Source organism: Symphalangus syndactylus, chromosome 19 (genome assembly GCF_028878055.3).
Source record: "Symphalangus syndactylus isolate Jambi chromosome 19, NHGRI_mSymSyn1-v2.1_pri, whole genome shotgun sequence".
Classification (NCBI taxonomy): Eukaryota; Metazoa; Chordata; class Mammalia; order Primates; family Hylobatidae; genus Symphalangus; species Symphalangus syndactylus.
Genome location: NC_072434.2, coordinates 51386655 through 51412267, shown reverse-complemented (window position 1 = coordinate 51412267; position 25613 = coordinate 51386655). Strand labels below are relative to the sequence as shown.

The window sequence follows — 25613 nt, the reverse complement described above, 5'->3', positions numbered from 1 at the left end:
AAAGGAAAAACTGTTTTCCAAGATATTCTAAATTAAGAGTACAGAAGTAATATCACTATAGGTGAGCTAACAAAAATTTACATCATGCTTTAGAGGACTACCAAATAAGGGTATCATAAGTCACTCATCTGAATACTAAATAAATATTTATTACACACCTAGAATAAAGGCTCGTGCTGGGCCCTGTGGACAATCTGAGATAATGAGACCCAACTCTCCCCTCCCCTGGTTTGTCATAGGAATGCAGAGATAAGACATATAAACAAATAACTGTCCAGTCAGGTAGAAAGAGGCAAGTGCCATAAGACAAGCAGAGAAGTTCTTAATTGAACAGTGTCTCCTGAGCACACCTAAAATGTTCTGTGTTGGGGTGAGAGGGAAGATTAATGAGCCACATTCCCACAGGTGGCTCATAAGCCAGTGGGGAATTCACAGAAGGAGAAATTAAAATTCCAAGGAGGGAGTGTGGTTGATGAGGTAAACTTTTCTTTAGAAGGATGAGAATGTAGGTTCCCTGAGAGCAGTGTCCCCAGGGACTAGCACAGACCTGCACAGCACAGGCAGTCCAAAATCCTTCTGGAATATAAACAGCATGAGAAGGAGGGAGATTTTCCCGTCAAGTGGCCAAGGCACACCAGCATGGAGAAGCCTGGTAATCATTGGCCTGTCTTGTTATTAGGGATGGAACCCTATTTGCCAAAGGAAGACTAGAATAGAGATGAGTTCTTTTTGATGAAATGACTGGGGTATTGCAGTTTGCCTACATCCCTTAACCAGACGAGATTTGATAATTTAGAGCTGACAGCCCGTTGATATTCCAGCAGAGAAAACAAAAATACCATCTTGGATATAAACTTTCCTTCTCAGATGCAAAATTAACTCTGTTTCTTGGACCTGAAAACTTTCTTTAGTGGTCAGCCTCCTGTGTGGTTTGTTCCCAGGTGTCTCTGGCCTTGACCTCTGAACAGCTCTTCAAGGTTACCTGTCTCTCTTCAAATCTTAACTTTGTTCCTCTCCTGCCTGCTAAAAGGCGGATAGATGTTCAGTTCCTCCATGAAATGAGATTTGGTTCCCATGTAATGGCATTTTCCATAATAACTGCTGATATCATCGAGGTAAAGAGAGCTGCTTCTCCTAACTACCCATGAAAGAATTTAGCTTTTTATATTTCTACCTCTCCCATATAGCTTAATCTCTCCCCACTGTGAGTATGACTGACTCCAAGGTATTGAAGTCTGTGCTCTAATTGGGAATTCAATGAACAAGACTTCAGTGAATGAACTTTTTTAGCCATATTATATAAAATGAAAAAGGATCTGCTCCTCATTTCAATCTCCTGTACAATTGCTTCTGAACAGTAGTACAGAATTGTAGAGATAGCGCATTATGCAACCTGGCTTTTCATCTAAGACATACTTAACGAAAGTACATGTTTTGCACTTTTTTTCTGAGAGGCCCTATTCAAATCTTGGGACCTTTTGTGAGTGTTTAATCTGCTTTCCAACAGAGGATCTTTCAATACTAATAATACCTGAATTTGGCATCGCTTAAACTCACCTTTTTATTTTCTTTTCCACTTTTTTCTTATTTTGCAGTAAAGTAGAACAATCAGATTAGTGTCATCTCCCTGAAAGTCATTTTTAAGATTTGGTTTGTGTTTGTGAGAATGAAATATTAATTCACTCAGGTTTGCTTAGTAATTGTGTTAGCAATATCACTTTTTCCATCATTTCTTAGGTTTCGTTTCTCATTGCTGTCTTCTTACAAAGTTCATCAGTGGGTTTCCAAGCAATTGGTAAAGGAACAAGAGCAGTTTCATCACCATTTAAAGTTACATGGAGTGTTTACACAGACCTTTCCTTGGGGACATATTATAAACATAATCTAGCCAAGGCTGTCTGATAATACTGTGTGAAGAGATGATTTCGTCAAAAACTGCCAAAGAAGGCCGGGTGCGGTGGCTCACGCCTGTAATCTCAGCACTTTGGGAGGCCGAGGCGGGCAGATCATGAGGTCAGGAGATCAAGACCATTCTGGCTAACACGGTGTAACCCCTTCTTTACTAAAAATACAAAAAATTAGCCAGGCGTGGTGGCAGGTGCGTGCGGCTCCAGCTACTCTGGAGGCTCAGGCAGGAGAATGGCGTGAAAGAGAATGGCATGAAACCGGGAGGCGGAGCTTACAGTGAGCCGAGATCACGCCACTGCGCTCCAGCCTGGGAGACAGAGTGAAACTCCGTCTCAAAAAATAAAATTAAAAAAAAAAAAAACTGCCAAAGGATTATACTCTTTATTTTTCTGATTATAGTGCATTCACATATATTTTACCTTCTAAATTGCACACATTCCACTAAGGTAAGCCTTGGGAGGCAAGTCGCTGGTAGGAGAAAGGGATGAAATTGTTATTTTTGCAGTGACTTTCTCAGGATCACACAAGATCTTCATTTAAGCTTGGGACTAGATCCTTTTTGGGTGGAGAGAGCTTTATAGCCATGATGGACAATGCTGCTGCCCTTTAACTCTATTTTTACTTGAACTTTAAAAATATGAACCATAAAGGGAACAAAAGACAATCCCCAGGCATTTATGGTCAGAAATGCCTGAATCAATCTGACCAGAAGCTTCATTGCCTGTCCTGTCCTGATCCTGTTTAATTTGGAGGGAATATGTGGATAGTTCATAGTTTCCCAGTGCAGACTGGCTCAGTTTTAGTTTAAACTGTATTGCTGGAAATGAGAGAAAGAGACAGAAATAAGAAGTTCTGCCAACGATTTTACCATGAGGAAAAATGACATAGGTGAGCCCAGTTTGAGTTTCATTCACTCCGAGGCATCTCAGGAACACTTGACCCCCCTGTCAGGCAGTGTGTCAGGACCTGGAGGGCCAGAGGCACAAAAGATACTTCCCCTCCTCAGAGGGCTTACAGTCTAATGTGAGAAAAAGACAAAGTTACAATCGAGTACGGCACGTCCCAGGTGAGAATTATATAGAGTACAACTGGTCAGTATTCAGAAGGGAGAAAAAAAGTGTTCCCCAGTGGTGGGGGCAGCCAGGGAAGACTTGTGAGAGGTGACAACAAAGCTGAGTTCTAAAAGACACTTTAGGAGGTGGCTAAGCCAGGAGTAGGAAGAACAGATGTTTCAAGAAGAAGGAGCTGTAACGGGATAGCGGTGAAGCAGTGCAACGAGGAGCATGCAGTTCCCTTAGGCCAAGGGTAGGGCCAGAAGTGAGAGAGGATAAACAGAGGCTATATCTCGGTCCCATGCCATGGGAAGGAGTTTGTACTGTACTCTGAACATTCTGTGGGGCTCTTGCAAGCATTCTTTCTCTTTAAAAGAAAAAAATACATATATATGATATGTAAATATCTACTTATATATATATGACATGTATATATTTACTTTCATATACATATATATTTATTATATACCTTTTTTCATTTAAATAGTTTCCCAGTGCAGATTGGCTCAGTTTTAGTTTAAACTGTATTGCTGAAAATGAGAGAGAGACAGAGACAGAAATAAGTTCTGTCAAAGATTTACAGTATATATAAAAATATATATTTACATATATATATATATTTCATTTCAGTGGCCTTCGGGGTAAAAGTGGTTTTTGGGTACATGGATGAATTGTACAGTGGTGAAGTCTGAGATTTTAGTGCATCCTTCACCCAAGCAGTGTACTTTGTACCCAATATGTAGGCTTTTTTAAATCCCTCACTCCCTACCCAGCCGCCCCCTTCTGAGTCTCTACGGTCCATTATATCACTCTGTATACCTTTGCACACCCATAGCTTAACTTCCACTTGTAAGTGAGAACATGATGGTATTTAGTTTTCCGTTCCTGAGTTACTTCACTTAGAGTAATGGCCTCTGGCTCCATCCACGTTGCTGCAAAATACATTATTTTGTTCTTTTTTATGGCTGAGTAGTTTTCCATGGTGTATATATACCATATTTTCTTTATCTGCTCCTTGGCCAATGGGCATTTAGGTTGGTTCCACATCTTTGCAAATGTGACTTGTGTGACAGTAAACATACACATACAGTTGTCTTTTTGATATATTGACTTCTTTTCCTTTGAGTAGCTACCAAGTAGTGGGATTGCTGGATCAAGTGGTGGATCTACTTTGAGTTCTTTGAGAAATCTCCATACTGTTTCACATAGAGATTGTACTTATTCTTACCAGCAGTATATAAGCATACCCTTTTCACCACATCCATGCCAATATCTATTTTTTTTTTACTTTTTATTAATGGCCATTCTTGTAGAAGTAAGGTGGCATCTCATTAGAGTTCTAATTTGCATTTCCCTGATGATTAGCGATGTTGGGCATTTTTTCATGTTTGGTGGCCATTTGTCTATCTTCTTTTGAAAAATGTCTGATCGTGTCATTTGCCTACTTTTTGATGGGATTATTTGTTTTTTTTTCTTGTTGATTTATTTGAGTTCCTTGTCAATTCTGGATACTAGTTCTTTGTTGTATGCATATTTCTTGTGAGCTTTCTGATAGGGTGGGGGACTCAGAACACATTGGATTTGTCTCAGTTTCTCCAACATCTTGCTCTTTCCTGCCTCAGGGCCTTTGCTTGTGTTAATCCTCTGCCTGAAGAGCTCTTTCTCTTTTTCCTATTTGGCTCCTTCATATCTGTCAGATATCAGCGCTTAAACAAGACCTGCCCTGGCCACCCTTTCTAAAGCTTTTGATATTTTTCTCCTTCATATCATTTATTTTATATATATATATATATATATATATATATCTTTTTTTTTTTTTTGAGATGGAATTTCGCTCTTGTTGCCCAGGCTGGAGTGCAATGGCACAATCTCGGCTCAGCGCAATCTATGCTTCCCCGTTCAAGTGATTCTCCTGCCTCAGCCCTCCTGAGTAGCTGGGATTACAGGCATGCGCCACCATGCCCAGCTAATTTTGTATTTTTAGTAGAGACAGGATTTCTCTGTGTTGGTCGGGCTGGTCTCTAACTCCCAACCTCAGGTGATTCGCCTGCCTCGGCCACCCAAAGTGCTGAGATTACAGGCATGAGCCACCGCACCCGGCCTATTTTTTTTTTTTTTTTTTGAGACGGATCTCGCTCTGTCACTCAGGCTGGGGTGCAGTGGCATGATCTCAGCTCACTGCAACCTTTGCTTCCTGGGTTCAAGCAATTCTCCTGCCTCAGCTTCCTGAATAGCTGGGATTACAGGTACACGTCGCCACGCCCGGCTAATTTTTGTATTTTTAGTAGAGACGGGGTTTCACCATGTTGGCCAGGCTGGTCTTGAACTCCTGACCTCAAACGATCTGCCTGCCTTGGCCTCCCAAAGTGCTGGGATTATAGGCATGAGCCACCACACCCAGCCTCCATTTATAATTTTTTTTCTTTTTCCCTTTTTTTTTTTGAGATGGAGTCTCGCTCTGTCGCCCAGGCTGGAGCGCAGTGGTGCGATCTTGGCTCGCTGCAATCTCTGTCTCCCAGGTTCAAGCTATTCTCCTGCCTCAGCCTCCTGAGTAGCTGGGATTACAGATGTGTGCCACCATGCCTGGCTAATTTTTTTGTATTTTTAGTAGAGATGAGTTTCACCATATTAGCCAGGATGGTCTTGATCTCCTGACCTTGTGATCTGCCCACCTCGGCCTCCCAAAGTGCTGGGATTACAGGTGGGAGCCACTGCCCCCGGCCTGAGCCACCACACCCGGCCTATCATTTTTAAAGTAATTTTTTTTTTTTTTTTTTTTTTTTGAGACAGAGTCTTGCTCTGTTGCTCAGGCTAGAATACAGTGGCACGATCTCGGCTCACTGCAACCTCTGCCTCCCGGGTTCAAGTGATTCTCCTGCCCCAGCCTCCTGAGTAGCTGGGATTACAGGCGCTTGCCACCATGCCCAACTAATTTTTGTATTTTCAGTAGAGACAGGTTTCACTATGTTGGCCAGGCTGGTCTTGAACTCCTGACCTCGTGATCCACCTGCTTCGGCCTCCCAAAGTGCTGGGATTACAGGTGTGAGCCACTGTGCCCGGCCGTAATTTTTTACATGTTTTTAGCTGTTACTGTAAACTCCCTGAAGGTGGGAACTGTATCTTGTGCCCCTAGCATGATGCGTGGCACATGGTAGGTACTCAGTAAACATTTATTGAATAAATGAATAACTCATCAGATTTGCATGTCTGTCAGACAGCTCTGGCTGAAGAGTGGAGAGGGGATTGCAGAGGAAGCCAAGAGAGATGATAGAGAGCACAGTTAGGAGGCTTTCCCACCACGCTGGTGAAGTGGGAAGGTCCTGAGCCACAGTCGCAGGAGGGCGAGGGAGACGTACATAGAGTCAGGAATCACAGAAGTGGTGGGGACTGGTTGGATGTGGGTGATTGTCAGAGGCAGGAGTCAGGGATGATGCCAAAAAACTAGATGAATGGCCGATGGTTCATTGAAATACGGAATTCAAAAGAGTAAGAACGGGTTTTGGGTGCAGTAGAAAATGGATTCAGCTTTGCACATGTTGGGTCTAAGAATACTTGTGGGCTATCTGGATGGAATGCCCAACAAATACTTAGATTTATGGGTTTGGAACCCAGGAGATAGATCTCAGTAAATGATAAAGAGTTGAGAGTCATTGGCCTGTAGATTCATTCATCTACTCATTCAATAAATATTTACTTACTAACCTGCTTTGTCTCAGGCATTAAGTATACAGTGGTAAATAAAAACATTATTTTAGTTTTCACAAATATCACAGTCTAGACTGCTAGTTGATGACATGGAGGTAGATAAAATAACTTAGGAAATAGATACACCCCCCCCCCCCACACACACACACACACACCTGCACACACATACAGGGAGCGATGAGCACAGACCCTGGAGATCACCAACATTTAAGAGGTGGACACAAGAAAAGGGGGCAACCAGGAGAGGGTGGTAATTTGAATGAATGAACTCAAGGGTCTTCCCAATTCCCAAGTCCTTGCACCAAACTCAACTTAGCCTTTAAAATATATTGCTTGCTTTTTTGGTGGCAGGATTAAATTGCATGTGTTTACATTCACGCTATACAGAAATTTATGTTAGCTCATCCTTAAAATGAGGAATTTCAAAGATTGGAACTGAAACAAGTATCAGCCTGTAAGTCAAGTAAAGAAGGTAGGGATGAGCAAGAGCTGGAGATCAACCCAGATTTTCCTATTCATCTATGAATTTCCTTGTTATTGTTCTATGTGTTTTAAGTCAACCTTAATGTACATTGTGGTTAGATTTCCTTTGCTGTGATCTGTGGGATAAATGTAATGTTGATGGTCTCCCTATAAGAAAGAGATGTTGTGGTCTGTTTTGCCAAGACCTCATTAGAGAATTTTATTTATTTATTAATTTTTTAACTTCTCAGTTCTCTTAATCTAAGAGACAGCTTCTTAGGTGCTTACCAAAGCTAACTGAGTACCTGGGTGTGGGTGGTTTTGAGAGGTGAAATTTCTTGAGCACTTGATGGTAAAATTTTGCCATTTTATTTCAAAAAGCAGTTTACAATTATTGTCTATCCTAAAACTTAGAACTGTTTCATCTCAAATATCATAGATTATGTGTTTGATATAAAAGTTAACTGAAATTTTAAAAAATCTCAGTAGAAATTTCTTATGCAAAAATCCAGTGTAACCTAAAAAAGACAAGTAATTCGCAGGTCCATTTATACTCCTCCAAAACATGGCAACTTTTTGCATGTGTTTATGTGTATGACATTTAGTAAATTTATTGGTGGCTATGCAGTGCCACAGGTGAACTTGCTTTCCCTCAGTATTGTATGAAATCTAGCTTTTATTAATAACATAAATTTTGTTTATGGATTTTATATATTCAGATTGGCCTATTTTCTTTTATTGCATTTTCTCAAGGTATGTTTCTTATGTCAAAGAACAATTATTTCAAAAATCCCTTCGGCCAACAATTTTTTGACCCAGATTTTAAAGCAGGGAAAGACTAAGCTGACCTTGGAGTGATCTCTCAACTAGAATCTACCTGTGTGAGAGTCATAGAATCAGAAAATTTTAAAGGCAGAGTGGGAAACTACATATCATAGATTATGTGTTCCTTGTCATTTATAAGTTCTATGTTTCTGAATATATCATAAAATTAAATGAGTAGTTGGTGATCGACATAATACCAGGTATCTTAAAGGGAATTAATTGCATCCAGCAAAAATGAAGCAGAAACAAAGTTCAAAGATTAATCAATTTTTGAACTATTGATTTATTATCTTTTCTCAAAAAAATCAACGGACACAAAAAAAATTTGGGGTGTATAAATAAACTGAATTTTTATTTGTGCTCAAAAGAATTTGTTTTCCTGTTTTGTGGGTTGGGGCTTGCTTTTTCTATTTTGACTTTTTAAAAATTCACCCTGTAGTGCCTCTAGAAAAGAACACCTTTAAATCTTGTTTGAGTTAAATGAATAGATAACTAATTCCAATCAGATGTTTCTTTAGAGAATAATGTTTAAAAAACTATGATGGAATGCAGCTCTCCTAGTGATTCTTAGATATGCTGTTTTTATCCCAATTCTTAAGGTCTTAGAGGTCACCCAAGGTAACTATTTATTGTAAATTGTCTTTTGTTTCAGATTTCCTGTTGAATTTTTTTTAACCATTTCAAAAATCAGCTAGTTGTTGTACCATAGCTTTGCACAACCTTGAAATTCAAACCAAAAATCTATCTGCATAGCTAAATGACTGTGCCCTCCCACATAAACCCTAAGGAGAGCAGAGAATGAGATTAGGCACCACACGTGTTAATCATAATGAAACTAATATTTAAAGCTCTGTTGTCAAATGTCTTGTATTTATGTCACTTTGTTTTCTTTTGTTTTTGTTTCCCCAGGACATTTGGGCTTCCAGGACAGTTTTGTCACATCAGGTGTTTTTAGTGTCACTGAGCTAGTAAGAGTGTCACAGAGTAAGTATAATTTTGCTTTGATTTGGTACAGATTTGCCTTGGTTTGTGCTTACTTTCTGCCTAGGACTCCTAGAGACCAAAAAAAGCTTTCAGAATCTCCTTTTCATTCACCCATTGGAAGAATTTTGACACACAGTTTGTTTGACAACCAAGAATTTAAATCAGGAAAAATTAAATATTATTTTGATGTGAGGCATAAAAGAAAGACCAAAATCCTAAAGGTCTCATGTATTCTGAGGCTTCCCTGATTTCTAAGAAATTCTGCATTGTAAAAGAATTTGTTTTTGACCTTTAAAAAATGCTAATGCCCTCAGTATGAGTGACACAGTCTGGGATGATCATTACCAGCTTGTCAATAATCACTAACAGTGAATGAAGAGTACCTGTCACCATCTTGCTCCATTGATCAAAGGCCCATTCAGTTGATTGTAGTTTTGTTATGACATAATCTAGCATGCGCACGCACACACACACACACACACATACACACACAGTTGCCTTCCCTTAGGAATCTCTTTTTTCTTATTTAAAAGCATAAATACAATGATTATGATGTTCCAGGTCCCAGTAAGAAGAAGGAAAAATAAATACCAAATATTAAAATTGTATTTTGTTTTACTCCTCCACCTACTTCAAAATACCACTTGTAGGTAAAATTTACATGGTTAAAATTGGTTTTGAGCAGCATCAGCCCTTTGTGGAATGAGCTGGAGTAAAAAGAAATATTTTCATTTCGGGTTCATACCCCCCATGCACTGTGTTACAGGCTTGTAAAATTGACTGAGTAAGCCGGTCCATCTCAGGACATGACGTCAGGTCAAACAAGTCAAGCCATCCTGGTCCCGAAAGCCTGGATTTTGTCTGTTCTTATTTCAGTCACTCATAGGCTAGGAGAGTCTTGAGAGCACAGAATGTGATATACAGTGTGGGAACAGGGGAGAATCTAATGACTACTGGTCATTTACTGTCTGCCAGGAACTGTCGTAGGCCTTAGTGTAAGGTACATAAGTTAATCCTTGCAATTAGCTTTTCAGACAAGAAATTACCCCATTTTCAAAGATGAATTAAATTGAGGGTCTATGTAAGTTATTTATCCAAAGTCAAACAGTGAGGCCAGGCACGGTGGCTCACGCCTATAATCCCAACACCTTTGAGAGGCCGAGGCGGGCGGATCACTTGAGGTCAGGAGTTTGAGACCAGCCTGGCCAACATGGTGAAACCCCGTCTCAACTAAAAATACAAAAAAATTAGCTGGGCATGGTGGTGCACACCTGTAGTCCCAGCTACTCAGGAGGCTGAGGCAGGACAATTGCTCGAACCGGGGGGGTGGAGGTTGCAGTGAGCCGAAATTGCACCACTGCACTCCAGCCTGGGTGACAGAGTGAGACTCCATCTCAAAAAAACAAACAAACAAAAAATTCAAATAGTGGATAAATCATTAAGCTAAGTCTCTATAAGGCCAGTATCCGTACTCTTAGACTGGCCCAAAGGAACTCGAAGAGATCTATAGCATGAGACTAGACAGGGAAACAGTGGGAAGGTAACTGTCGGGGTTAGAATTGTGGGAATCAAGGACTCCCAGGTTGATGCTGAGGTATTCCAGTGTAGAAGAGTTGGAACCCTAAGAAATGAGACATTAGGAGCAGCAGGTCATGACTTGGAATGGGGAGGTTGCTGCCATGGTACTGAAGTGTACTTAAAGTACCAGCCAGTTAAGTAGACACTACATTGCCTTGTTAAGCTGGAGAGGAAATATGCTGACCTAGTTATAGCACAGCTGATTAGGCAGTTATTTGCTGTAGACAAATAACAGTGCATCTGTATATATCTTTTTTTTTTTTTTTTTTTACTTCTTAGGACTTTTGAACACAATAAATATCTCACATTTTCTTGTAATTTTAATAATAACAGTAATATGGGGAATATATATATATATATATATATATTTATATCAGACTATACCGGTCATAGTAGCATTATAGGAAAATACATTCATTGAACCCTCACTGGGATCTAAAACATAGCCTTAAAGAGTGAAATGAAAATCCTTTTAAGCGTAAGATTGGAGCACTAGCCATTTTATTCTGCCCTGGATGCTTCAATTCTTACATTTAGTCCTCATTACCATCAGTGTTCCCAGGCCTGGGGGTTGTATGAGAAGGCCCACACAGTACAGAATCACCCCCAGCCTCTCCTCCTCCTTCCACTCCCTGTCTTTCCTTCTAAGGTCTTATATCCCAAAGCTTATCAGTTCCAAGTTTGATTAGAACACTGGTCAGTCTAAGATAGCTGGGCTGCCAAATGAATTCTAAACCTGCCTTCAAGACTGCCAGAGATTATGGCTGGACAGGGATTGAGTTTGCAGAGGGATCTGGACTTGTTTCCTGTCCCCGCTTAGGGGGTTGCTTAGCCAGTGCCTGGCATCATGAACATCCTTTGGCTCTCAAATGCTTTTTGATTCTGCACACTGCTGTGTAATCGCTCTGGGACTCACTCACACATGGCCTCGTGCTGACGGAAACTGTTTGGCAAGAGTGGGTCTGGGCTGTGTCAGCTCGATCATGGCTTCAGGCCAAACTAGTCGACTGTAGTCAGGAGACCCCTTTTTCTTAGAGATAATCTAGGTTTGTTGGGGTATATTTCACAAGATTACCTTGGCTGCTGGGGTAAGGATCCCCAGCTCAGGTTTCCTCACCTATGCACCCTCCTGAAAGGCTTAACACTCAAGCCGCATGCTGGAGTTGAAATCCTTCAGCATTGCCTTGCGAGGCTGCCCTCCTCCTTGTTCCCCCATGTGGGAAAAGAGAAGCACCCATTTCAGAACTATGGTGGATGCTTTTTGCAGATGAGTGGACCTGGGGTACATTCTGTATCCTCGAATAGAAATAAGCTAACTGGCCAGGCGCGGTGGCTCATGCCTGTAATCCCAGCACTTTGGGAGGCCAAGGCGGGTGGATCACCTGAGGTTGGGAGTTCAAGACCAGCCTGGCCAACATGGAGAAACCCCATCTCTACTAAAAATACAAAATTAGCCAGGTGTGGTGTTGGGTGCCCGTAATCCCACCTACTCAGGAGGCTGAGGCAGGAGAATCGCTTGAACCCGGGAGATGGAGGTTGCAGTGAGCCAAGATCACGCCATTGCACTCCAGGCTGGGTGACAAGGGCGAGACTCCGTCTCAAAAAAAAAGAAATAAGCTAACTGGCACATAAGGTGATTAAACACATGATGTTAGCCCTGTTAGGAGTGTGATGTCATATAATATAAAAAATTAGAATAGCTAGCATTTATCAAGCATATACCATGTACCAGGCATTGTGCTGGGTACTTTGTAAACATTATCTCATTCAATCCTCCCATGGTTGGTGTTACTGTCCCTTTTTATAGATGGAGTCTGCGATGCTCCAAGAGGTTAAGCAAATTGCTCTTTTTCCTTTATTCTACTCAGCTAGCCGACTGCCGACCTTTTCATCAAAACCTCTCCTATAATTGCATTATAGAACGAAATACAATCCAAGGATTCTGTGCTTTTATTGAATAATCAGTTCTTGTTGATTTGATGCACTTTTAGCTTATTAATTTGTGCTTTAAAAAAAAGGTTAAAACTATTTTCATGTAAACCAAAGCAAGTAAGATAATTTTTTTTCCTAGATTTCTTTTCAGGTGTGAGTTTGTTTTTAATTAACAGGCTTTATTCTTTTTTAGGGCAGTTTTTTAGGTTTACAGTTTTAAGTTAACAGAAAGTAGAGGAGTCCCGTATACCCCTCCTCCCAAACAATTTCCCCTATTGTTAACATCGTTTGTTAGTGTGGTACATTTGTTAAAATTCATGAGCCAATATTGACGCATAATTATCAATTAAAGTCCACAGTTTACATTAGGGTTCACTCTTGTACATTCTGTGCGTTTTGACAAATGCATAGTGACAGGTAGCTACTATTATGGTATCATAAGGAATAGTTTTACTACCCTAAATATCTCCCGTTCTCCACCTGTTCATTACCTCCCACTCCCCACCACTGATCTTTTTTTTTTTTTTTTTTTGAGACGGAGTCTCGCTCTTTCACGCAGGCTGGAGTGCAGTGGCGCGATCTCGGCTCACTGCAGGCTCCGCCCCTCGGGGTTCACGCCATTCTCCTGCCTCAGCCTCCCGCGTAGCTGGGACTACAGGCACCCGCCACCTCGCCCGGCTAATTTTTTGTATTTTTAGTAGAGACGGGGTTTCACCGTGTTAGCCAGGATGGTCTCGATCTCCTGACCTCGTGATCCGCCTGCCTCGGCCTCCCAAAGTGCTGGGATTACAGGCGTGAGCCACCGCGCCCGGCCACCACTGATCTTTTTACTCTCTCCATAGTTATGCCTTTCACTTAGATGTTTTTAATGGTCTCAATGTCCTAGAATCTCGGACTGTTTTGCAGATTTCTTCTTAACCTTCTATTATCTATCCCAGCCCCATCCAGTCCCCTGCAAATATACCTAATTATATCTACTTACATGGGCTGGAAATTTCACAGCCCATTAATGATGGCTTAGCTTGAGATTTTTCTCCCTTTCTGGATCTTTAGTATTCAATTTTTAAATTTGCTAGTACAAATATTTACTTTCACTAGGTTTCCAGTTAGTTTTTGTTTTTCATTTTCTTCCTTTTAAATGTAAGAGAGGAGGGAAGTGCTATTTCAGTATTTCCTCATGTGGATTCACTGAAATAACTATGTGCTAAGTGTGTTGTTTTTAATAGTGTTACCACCGAGGTGGCAATGGCGGAGAAACTCAAGAGAAAGCTGCTGGCTTAGCCTCACAAATTCAGAGGTGAGGGATTAGGCAACAAGGATGCTTGCCATTGAATTATACTGATCAGATATATGAACCTGTTGGAATCAGGGACTCCTGCTGGCCAACTGAAGCTGCAGTCTTCTGTGAACTCCCCTTTCCTCCTTGCCTCCTGCCCACCACCTTTTAATTTTTTTTTTTTTCATTATCATCTAAAGTCCATGAAAGGCAAGAATGGAAAGTTCTGCTTCCATGGCAAAGAAAATACTGTAGCATAAAAATCTATATTTGTTCTCTTGCTAGTTTTTCCCCCATGTGGTAGGACCATCTGAAAGTAGCTCAATTATTTATTGCTTTGTTCCAGGGGAGGAGGAAAATACAGACCCCTAGACGCTGTGCCAGAGAGAGAGAAGTATTCTCTGCTCTGGGGAAGGGGGTTTTACAAGTGTTAACAATGTGGTTCAGAATCACTAAAGTTGTTTTAGCATAATACTATGAGGAAAGAGACAAGAACCATCTGTTGAAATGGCTCTTACATGATGCTGCATTTTCAAACAAAGCCTTCTCAAGGCATTTTTAGATTGGTCTCTTTCCCTTGAAGTTGCTACAAAGAGAGCCCACTCTACTAGCTGCTAAATGATGCTGCTTAGATAGCTCTCTCTGTCAGCACCCACTCTTTTGTTTATTTTGCACCAGTGTTTTCCTCAAAGTATGAGCTCTAAGGCTCTCAACTATCACTCCTGGTATGAACCCAGAAAGTTCTCCTGAAAAATCCACTACTTCTGCCCATTTCCTTCCAAATTGCTGACTCTATTTTACTTGAAGTTGGTGGAATGACTTCGAAACCCTAACTACTTCACTGGGAAAGAGGAAAACCGCAAATACACACAGGCCATTGTGACTCTGGCCTGGTGGGTTCTAATTTTCTCGCGGCGGTTTGTACACCCAAGCCGGCTGCAAGGGTTAAGTAAACTTCGTGGCTAAGGATGACTTCATGGCCCTGGAATTTTGAAAAGCCAGGATTCTCAGTACACTGTGGCCAGCCTTAGAGTCTTTGGGTGTGAAAACCACTCTCAGTTACCCAGACTGATTTTTGGTTCCTGTTGCAGTGCTGCAGAATCTATTAAAATCCGGCAGCTGAATTGTCCTGGCTCTGCCACAAAGCTCAGCTGCTGGGTCGACTGCAGGATTCCTGAGTTGTTTGTCAATGGAGAGTGGGAGTGAATGGAACCAGGCATATGCCTCAGCCTGGCATGAGGTGGCACCCTAGTGGCTGTTTTTTGCCTTAGAAATGTGCGCTCTATATTTTCACACAGGAATTGTCATTAACATCCAAACTGCAATTTATTTCTAAAGTTCTTTTTGAAGTCTCTAGGTCCTTGTTACGTCTTCAAGTACCCATATTCAGATGCTTAGATTTTCAGGCTAGTAATTTAGTAAGAACTATTGGCAATATTCTAACCTGACATGGTAGAACTTCTAAGACAGAATGAACTCGGCTACAAGGCAAAATAAGAAAATGAAACTCTTGGGTAGGAACAAGCCCAAACTTGAAAATACAAAATGTTCTTGCGCAGAAGGACTAATGAGGAAATGGGTGTAGGATAAGAAATTCCAGACATCCAGTCATTTGGGGTGCCATTTAAACATTCGCAGTACTTTAGATCTTAATTAAAGTGGGATAGATTTAAAACTTTCTTTCTAAACAAGTGGCCTGTTGGTTTTCCTGTGTTAAGTAACACGATAGCTGTGATCATTGCATGGAAATTAATTTTTAAAATAGTGTATATTCTTAAGCAAGATCTTCTTTCAAAAGAAACCATTTGGGCTCGAGCATTAAAGGAAGAAACAAAAAGAATATAATAAAAAATAGATTGCTGCCCTAGCGTGAACAGTTGCTGTGACCTTGCCTTTTGTTTGCCATTACACAATTCAATGGCAGTCTACTCAAACTATGTGCTCGATCAATATCCTATTAAAGCAGCACAAAAAGTCTCCATAAACTTAGTGGTTAGCTATGTTTATAAATGGAACTCGGCATAATTAGATGGTCAATAGCAGGCTCTACTAGTAATTTTAAAATGAACATCACACATTTTACATCTGTAGAAGTCAATGGCACCTCTTCTAGAGTGAGGGTAGAGTGTGGAGCAGACAAAAGAGTGGGTGGCCCTTTAAAAAATCATAATGTCTATTTGCAAATGCAGTTTTTAAAGAAAATCTAAGTTATGGAAGAGAAAATTCTGATTGGCCCCTATATATTTTTATTTTGCCTATCTGAACCACCTTCTTCTGAATATATTATGACTTTGCAAATGTTACATTTTCTAGTTTTAATCAACCCCTCATAGAGAGGTAAAATAATAAATATTGCCATACTCTTAGGAAGAAAAATAACAGTCTGACTGGCTTAATTCAGCCAGCTTCCTCTACTATAGTTCAATAAATTTTCAAAATAAATATTGAAATTGAATTAGTTCAGGAGGATGTTTTGTTGTATGATTTTTTCCTTTTAATTTTCTTGACATATTTGGGGTGAATATTTGGGTAGTAAAGCTGGCAGCAAGTGCAATGCACTGGCAGTAATAGAAATTTTCATCAAACTACCCTTTCTTCTGAATCCTAGCTCGCAGTATGGGTGGCCAAGCTTGATTTTTTCCTATGCTACCCTCCTCACCTAATGAAGCCATGTAAGGTGAGAGTGTCCCCACCCTTAGACTGACTCTGTCCTCAGCTGACTCAGCCCTACAAATTAAAAGGTGCATATACCTTGTGTTCGATATGTGCCCTGGCAGTTGTCATGGACCACTGAGCTGTTGAAATTAGAACTATGGCAGGAATAAGCTTATGACATTAGTGTATCCTTCAGTCAATGCTCTGCGTGAAGGTCTAGTCCTTTCTCTAACATGCATACTCCTACAGTCTTCCTGGTTAGAGCTGGCAGTTAGAGTTCTCATGGCAGATTTTGGGGCCCTTTTGATCTCTGTTCTCAGCTGAAGCTTCTGATAAATTTACCAGACGATGAATACTCTTATTATAAATATTTGAACTGGGGAGAAGCACAACATACACCTTGATGTACATACTAATGTGTTGTCATTGTCTCTATTCGTATGTTCATCTGTTTCTATGTCATTCATCAGTTATGCTTTCTATGTGTCAAGTATAAAACCTATATTCCAGATGGCAGCGTGATACTGTAAAACAGTACAGGATATAGAGTTGGGGAATCGAGCTTTGCAACTTATCAACTCTATAGCTTTGGGCAATATTTAACCCCTCTTGGCTGTGTTTTCTTCTAGGTTACAATCATTTATTCATTCAGCAAATGTTTATGAAGTCCTAACTGCATGCTGAGCCTAAGTCCAAGTACTGGAAATAGGAATACCTCTCAGGAGTGTAATGAGGGTTAAGTGACAGATAGTCTAGTGTCTGCCACATAGTAGATGCTCAACAATGATAACCACCACAATTATTGAACAGAGCCTCAGCCCCTGATCTTTCTTCACTGTGTGCTCACAGCCAATCTTGGAGCTGACCACTTTCAGTAAATTTATTGAAAATGCATGTGTGTGTGCGTGTATAAATTAAGAAGGGCCAATTTTAGAATTCATGTTCTAACAACCAGTTTATTAGAAGAATCACTCTAGTGACCCTTACGGAGTTAGTAATTCCAATAGAATAAGAGCATGCAAATATTAGACCCCATTCCTCTGTTTTAGGAAACCAGAAAATTCTTATCCCTCAAATTTTCAGCCAGAGCCTGTGTTTCTGCATTATTCTAGAAATCGTTCTCCTAGGATATCTCACGGATAGCAGAATGTTTTAAAATTCTCAATCTAACACTGACACATTAACAACTTTTTAAGTGGCAAACCACACCTGGGTTATCTGTACCAGCATTCTTAAAAGTGGTACTTAGTTTTACAGTATTTTTAAATTTTGCTTTCATTCATATTATGAGCAAAAATTCCCTGTGAATGGCAAAAGCGTGCTACAGGTCGTTACTGACAATGTGGTTCGTTTGGGTTTTCTTGAGACAGAGTCTCACTCTGTTGTCCAGGCTGGAGTGTAGTGATACAATCATGGCTCCCTGCAACCTCCACCTTCCAGGCCCCGGAGATCCTCCCACCTCAGCCTTCCCAGTAGCCGGGACCACAGGCACGTGTTGCCACACCCAACTAATTTTTGTATTTTTTGCAGAGATAGGGTTTTGCCATGTTGCCCAGGCTCATCTTGAACTCCTGGGCTCAAGAGATCTGCCTGCCTTGGCCTCCCAAAGTGCCTGGATTACAGGCATGAGCCAGTGTGCCCAGCTACTAATGTGCTTTTTAATAAACCTTTATTTATGCACGCATAGCCTCAACTTTTTAATGGTGGATATTCATATCCAGTAGTAACACTGAAAAACTAGAAGGGGTTTTTGTGACTTCCAAAAGCTTGGGAGAAATCCTATATTACCCTGCAGTCGGGGCCACAAATATTATTGAGATTTGGCTGGAGTACACTATCATAGCTAACTCTTGCCAAGTAGAAGGGCTGTTGGTAGTGACCATCTTAGCATGTCTAGAACGGGGCTGGTGGAGTCCACATTCAGCAAAACCACGCGTAGGTCAAATACTGGCACTGAACTAATCCAGTGTGTGGTTAATATGAGTACATGTTAATACCCAGGATTTTTCACTAGGTGGAGGAGAAAAAAGAATGAAAGTTATTGGTGGAAATATTGAAAACTATTTTTTTTTTTTGTAAACAGCTGAATTAGTCAGTTGTTGGGATGGGACTCTGTTGATATAGTTTGGTTTCCTAACAGCTAATGGTCAAGTAGTCCCAGTGCACTATTGGTTGTGGGGCGTATGTTTAGCTTAGCCCTTCCCTGGTTTGTAGATCACTGTGGCAAAAAGACCTCTCAGGCCATCAGATCCCACCCCTGTCAGAGAAGACTTAATCCCATGACTGAGGCTGTATCAAATACTAAGCGGGTAACACATTTGACCTCAACCAAAGCTAAGACATGATGATACTCTAAAATGCAGAAAATCCATTTTGGTCCCCAAAGCAGAAGGCACTAATGCAGATCAGTCAGCATTGCTAACCCCTCTGTGGACTGCTCTGTTAGACCAAGTGGCAGGGCCCTTCATCCAATGGAACTCTTGCTGACACTTATAAAGTTTAAGACCTGCAAAAGCAGAGAGGCGAGAAGGAGAATGATGAGATAGAAGTTTTGCCACATAAGTGTAGGCGATAATTATTCTTCTATTTAAACGTGTTGAATTTATCTCCTTCATAACTGATGACAAAGGAAAGACATTAGCACTAGAAATGTGAATTTCACTCCTGTTTCTTTGAACAGATGTCTAGGAAATACCTACATTCAAGCCCTTCCTCTGTCACTTATTTAGTTGCATGATCTTGACCATGTTACTTAACTCACAGCGTAGTTTCTCATTTCTAAATGAGGATAATATAAATACATATTCCATAGGGATAATGCAAAGATTAAATGAGATAATTCAGGTAAAATACCTAGCACATTGCCTGGCATGTAATAAATGCTCAGTAAATATTAGCTCTTAGCTATTTTTCATTAACAAGCTCGTGTAATTTTAGTTCAACTCAGTAAGCATTTGGTGCATATGTAATATATGAAGCACCCTGCACTGTGTACTGAGGAGAATACAAAAATAAGTAGGAGACAGCCTTTTCCTCTACAGAGTATATATCTAAGTTTCTTGAGATCTAAGACTGAGCTTATTTTATGGCAATAAAATGCCCGAATATACTTAATTTACAAATTAAACTCACAGTAATTATCTGTCAAAGATAAACTATCTTCCTGATTCGGATTGGGGTGGGAAAATGTATTGGTTAATTTTTCCTATTTTAATGAAACAGAAACATTTTTTGAAAAATAAAAATTCCTCTATTCACCTCCCTTTTCTCCTTCTGCCACCATGTATATATATTCCTTAGTGTGTGTCCACAAGACAGGGATGTGTGAAAATAGGGCTCTGTGTGTGTTAGCAGATGCCTTTCATGGGGTTAAAAAATATTCTACTGGCTTTTGGCACCTAATAATACATTTCATAAAAGCATTGCTTAAATCTTCTAATAGCAGGCAAGTTCATTTTCACATAGAGGGAAATCCTTGTTTTAGTTCATTGCCTTGTTTTAATGTTCCCGTTTGGAAAACCATACTCTTAGCCTGCATTTGGTCAGACCTTTTAGAAAGGAAAAGTAGAAAACAGGAGATCAGCACAGGGTTTACAGACCAGAAATCTGCTTGGCAAAGGAGTTACTGAAGACTGTGGCGTAGAAGCTGCAGAGAAAGTACCTTTATGATTGATTTCCATTCAAGTCAGACTGACTGCAGTGTGGTCATTTTTCTAACCCATAACTGCTCACACTGCAGCAGTCTGCTATCTGCAGGGTGTCTGAATTATAGCAGTCTATGTTCGTGTTACCTCTTACACAAATTACTTACACTGGTTTCTTTTTCCATGCAAATTCATCAGTTTTACAGCCTCTCGTAGCCACGGTCAGGAAACTCTGGCAGAGAGCACAAATTGATAAAATGAGCTAATTTTTACTATACTTATTTTTTTTTTCTTTCTAAAAGCCCTTTCTCATAGGCAGTGTTCAGGAAGCATATTACGGTAAAAGGGAGATAACAAAGGAGTTGAATTTTCTTGCCATAAATTACTTTCCAAGTTAATTCCCTTTAACGATGATTCCAGATTTGCTTGAGTTTTCATAGCATTGTGCGTTTTACAACTGTGCCTTTGATAGAAAGAAGAACAAGTATTTTCCCATGTTCAGTCCCTTTGTGCCAGTGACATGAACTTTCTTACAAGATCTTTGCCACTGGAATGCAAAACAACACTAAATTGTGCTGGGTCCATAGAACTGTGTGCTGCTATTGGACTTATTCCCCCCCGGTCTTAAAGTACAAGTTCCCAAAGTCTCACTGAGTGTTTTAGATCATGTAATCAGAAGAAAAATGTCTCTCCATTTTTTCATAGTTATAAGTTGGAAATTGAGTTGGGGTACTTATTGCCATTCTTTTGTATTCCTCAGTGGCCATACAGATGTGAAGAAGGGACAATAATGGTCAGTCTCTGAAATGTAAGCCCCACAAGGGCAGGGGTTTTCTATATCTTGTCCACTGATGTTTCTCAAGCATCTGGAATGATGCCTGACTCACTAAAAGTGCTCCATAAATATTGTTGAATTCCATTGAATACAGCCTCTCCGAGGATATGTACTATTAACCATAGGCTGGACAAACTAGTCATGTCGTTAATGCTGCCTGCTGACTTCTGTTGAACAAGTTGGAAACTTAGCACACTGTAATCTCTCAGGCAGAGTAGCTCAAAAATTTGTATAGAAATTTTTTCCATCATCCTCTCCTTCCAACAATGCAAGCCTGAGCAGCTTGTCTCTGGTGGATGGCAGAAGTTCAATAACCACAACCTTATCCAACTACTAATGTGTACAGAAGAGCAGGTCATTAAGAGGGTTGGCTACTAAAATAACCCCTTTCTTCCAGTAGCCTACATTACTATAATGATTCCTTAATAGCAAACCATTTATTAAGAAATGACACAAAGACTACATTCTACTTATGACAGGAAAGAGGCGGGGGTAGAGGATGAATAACTTGGAAGTAATATCTGAAGAGACAATTTCCAAAAGTTAACCTTTTGAGAAAAACTCCTCAATAGAGCAAAATACTTCAGATTCGCTAATTACAATACTACTTAAGAAAATTGAGGAGCCCCTCCACACGATTTATATGTATTTATAGAATTCTGAGTTCCGTTTGGTATTGTTTAAAGTTTAGAGGGGGCGAATAGGGAGGGTAATTATTCACTCTCCTTAATTCAAAGCATATTTATTGATGATCAACTGTGTACACAAAACTGTGGTCAAAGGGAGCTCTAGGACCTGTAGAATTAAAGGTCATGGGTATTACCTCTGACTTCATGACCTGGGAGAGTTATTTAACCTCTTTGTGCCTCAGTTCCTTCCTGGTGGTATGGTGAGGATCAGGATTCCCCAGCGCTCGGGCTGCAGACTAGTACCAGTCAGTGGCCTGTTAGGAACCGGACCGCACAGCAGGAGGGGAGTGGCAGGTGAGTGAGCATTGCTCCCTGAATTCTGCCGCCTGTCAGATCAGTGGTAGCGTTAGATTCTCTTAGGAACGCAAACCCTGTTGTGAACTGCACGTGCGAAGGACCTAGGCTGCAGGCTCCTTATGAGAGTCTAATGCCTGATGATCTGAGGGGGAACTGTTTCACTCTGAAATCACCCCCCTACTCTGATCCATGGCAAAATTGTTTTCTATGAAACCAGTCCCTGGTGCCAAAAAGGTTGGGGACTTCTGGTGAGGAGTAAATGGGATGATGTGCTTAAAACCCTTAGCCCAACTTCTGGTTCATAAATGATGCCTAATAAATTGTGATGGTAATGGTGGCAGCAGTGGTTAGTGGTGGCAGTTCATTTTTGCCATAATTATTATTAGAATTATGAGGCCCAAAGAGTTTCAGTGACTTAATCAAGTAAACAGGTGGTTACTGGCAGGACTGGGAATCTAGACAATCTCTCCCCGTCCTAGACTAGCATTTTTTATGCCCCATGATATCTCTTTATAACCTTCAAAATGCATCTCAACCTAGAAAGGGAGAAAATGTTACATATGAGACAAAGCATGATAAAGCCCAGAGTCGATTACAAATGGAGCAAAACTGGATTTCACAATAAATGGAACAGAAAGGCAGTGCTGTGCTTGGTCCAGTCCTACCCTAACATCTCCACATGTGATTGGCAGGGGCTGCATCGTTTTTGTAGCACACCAGAAGGCGATTAGTCTTTAACCTCAGAAACCCAATGCGATAACCTGGGCAGGCCAGAATTTATGTGACATTGGACAAATCATTTAACCCTCCACAACATTTATTAGTTTCTTAATTTTCAAAAGAAGGACTTAATGCCATTATTAGTTAAAAAGTATACTGTGTTACATATATCGTGTTGATATTTTATATTCGTTAGAAGAATATGATCATTTATTTATGCCCTTTCAAGTACACAATTGGGAACAGGTCTTTTAGGACTGTTTGCTCTCCTGGAGGAGGTGTCAAATTTCCATTGTAAAAATTCTATTTTCTTTCCCAACAGCAGAGTCTTGGCCTCCATTCCCTTCTGCTGGGACACTTGCATCAATCTTCTGATTTCCCCACCTCCAGAATCTTAGCCCCCTTCCATGCATTCTGAATATAGTTGCTGTGTTAGTCCGTTCGCATGCTGCTATGAAGAAATACCCGAGACTGGGTGATCTGTAAAGAAAAGAGGTTTAATTGACTCACAGTTCTACATGGCTGGGAAGGTCTCAGGAAACTTATAATCATGGCAGAAGGCACCTCTTCACAGGGCAGCAGGAGAGAGAATGGGTCCCCAGCAAAGGGGGAAGCCCCTTATAAAACCGTCAGATCTCGTGGGAACTTACTCACTATCATGAGAACAGCATGGGGGAAACTGCCCCCATGATTCAGTTATCTCCACCTGGTCCCACCCTTGACATGTGGAAATTACAATTCAAGGTGAGATTTGGATGGGGACACAGAGCCAAACCATATCAGTTGCCTTATGATTGTTCCCAGGTCCACAGTGATCTTATCACTTCCCTATTCAGAAACTGCCCTGGATCCCACAGATCTCTCACTTTACTTCTTTTTTTTTTTTTTTTTTTTTTGAGATGGAGTCTTGCTCTGTCACCCAGGCTAGAGTGCAGTGGTGTGATCTTGGCTCACTGCAAGCTCCACCTCCTGGGTTCACACCATTCTCTTGCCTCAGCCTCCCGAGTAGCTGGGAGTACAGGCGCCTGCCACCACGCCTGGCCAATTTTTTGTATTTTTAGCAGAGACGGAGTTTCACCATGTTAGCCAGGATGGTCTCGATCTCCTGACCTCATGATCTGCCTGCCTCAGCCTCCCAAAGTGCTGGGATTACAGGTGTGAGCCACCGCGCCCGGCCCACTTTACTTCTTATCTCCAAACTTATGCACATACTTTGTCCTTTGCCAAGGAAGCCTCTCCTGTCTCCTGTGCGTCTTTAAATCTGAACTATCCTCGAAGGCTCAGCTTAAGTGCCCACTCTTCCTGGAATCAAACCTTTTTCTGATCTCACAAGCCAATGGGATCTATGACTCGTTTGAACTTTCCTAGCACATTCTTTGCATTTTTCCTGTGAAATTTAGCATGTTCGGCATTGCATTAGATATTCAGGTATTATTTTAGTATTCCACTTAGGTTGTAAACCTTCTGGGGACAGAGACACTGTGTATCTTTTTATTATTTCAAGTTTAAGGCAAATACTATATGTGGGACTCAGTGTGGCACAGTAAGAAAAGCCCAGGTTTTGAGGTCAACATCCTTACATTTTAACCCTGAGTCTCTCTTTGTCTTTTTGTAATTGAGGACAAGTTATTTAATCTCACTCCAAGGCTTCGTTCTCCTCATCTAGCAAATGCACTTTGAAGTTTGAGAATGAAATTAAGTACAGTAAATAAAGTGCTTATCAAAACATGGCATCATGGGTGCTCCAAAAAGCCTGCCTAAAGCCCACCTCTTCAGTTCTTCATGACCTGTCAAAAGCTCTTTCTGTTCTCCAGATTAGAGGTACTGAGAATACCCAACCCAGTGCAGTGATACTTTGACAACGACTGCTCCCCTCAAGTGTGAAGCTTTCTCTTTGGCTGTGACAGTGTCACTGAGTCAGAATCCAACCCAATAAGCCAACTGTCCATGTGATTCATACCTACAGGCAGTTGCAGGGGGATGTTCCTTTATAAGACTCTTGAAGAAGGCCGAGTTTGGGTCTGTGAATTACTAGGATTATTTAACTAAGGCTGTGAAACCCATTCTCATTTCAGAAACTTAGTGATGTTTTAAAATTCAAGACACACATAACCAGTTTGCCAAGCTCTCAAATTACTCATCAGAAGTCTGATAGACACTTTCGGGAAGTGCCAGGCCACCTGGTGCCATTTGCCACATTACAATTACAGTGTACTTAAGTGATTCACAGGAAGTATATATATGGCCAAGCTAAGCCTGTTTATGTGGGCTTAATTATTTTTTAATGTCTGGAAGGTGGGCACACCATGTTTACACAGGCTTTTCTTTTTCTTCCCCTATTCTGGCTCTCTTGACATTTAAAAAATATAAGGCAAAAGACATTTTTCTAGGATAGATAAAGTATTAAATATAAGTGCAGCTGGATGTTCACCACGAGCTAGGAGGCCTCTTCTTCTCTCTGTCTGATCAAGTCCCTCACATTCACACTTTGCTCTGTATTCCTCTCCTTCCAAGAGCGAGGGAGTGAGGGCCAGACAGTGTCCACCATGCTCAGGAATGAAACAGCTTCTCCACCCAGTTGAGGCCTTATCTCCCTTCTGACATTTGTGAAAAACATCTAAATCCAGACCTATGACACTGATCAGCCTTATAACTCTTCTTTAGTTAATGAGAGGTGTGAATCTCTAATCTCCAGGAAGGCACAAAGCATTAAGTACCTACTGTATGTCAGCTTGCTGGGAGTGAGGATGAGTGATCTAGGCTCGTATTTGAGTAATCTCCCCCACCCTTCCTCCATAGCCTATTTCATACATAAAAATCATGAAATAAAAGAGGAGATTATGCAAATAAATTTAATATAAAAAGCAAATTAGGGAATGACTGTCAGAATTATTAATTAGAGCCCTGTTTACACTTATTGTCAAGCCTCACCATTTTTTTTAAATGAAAGGCTCTTCCTCCCTTAGAGCCTGTTACTGAGAGATGTGTTTGAATTTCAGAAAGTAGATGCGAATTTCAGTCTTCCATTTTTTTTAGCAGTGACTGTTTTTG

At 40.7% G+C, this 25613-nt stretch overlaps 1 protein-coding gene across 5 annotated transcripts in view; it reads left to right on the top strand.

Annotated features, from left to right (window-relative positions):
• NFIA (nuclear factor I A) overlaps positions 1-25613 on the top strand; it is a 386956-nt gene that overhangs the window by 245911 nt on the left and 115432 nt on the right. For all 5 annotated transcript variants that reach the window (XM_063613343.1, XM_055234470.2, XM_055234468.2 and 2 more), the window contains one exon: positions 8862-8936. In XM_063613343.1, the coding sequence (XP_063469413.1) occupies positions 8862-8936 (75 nt within the window). The remainder of the gene's footprint in view (positions 1-8861; positions 8937-25613) is intronic.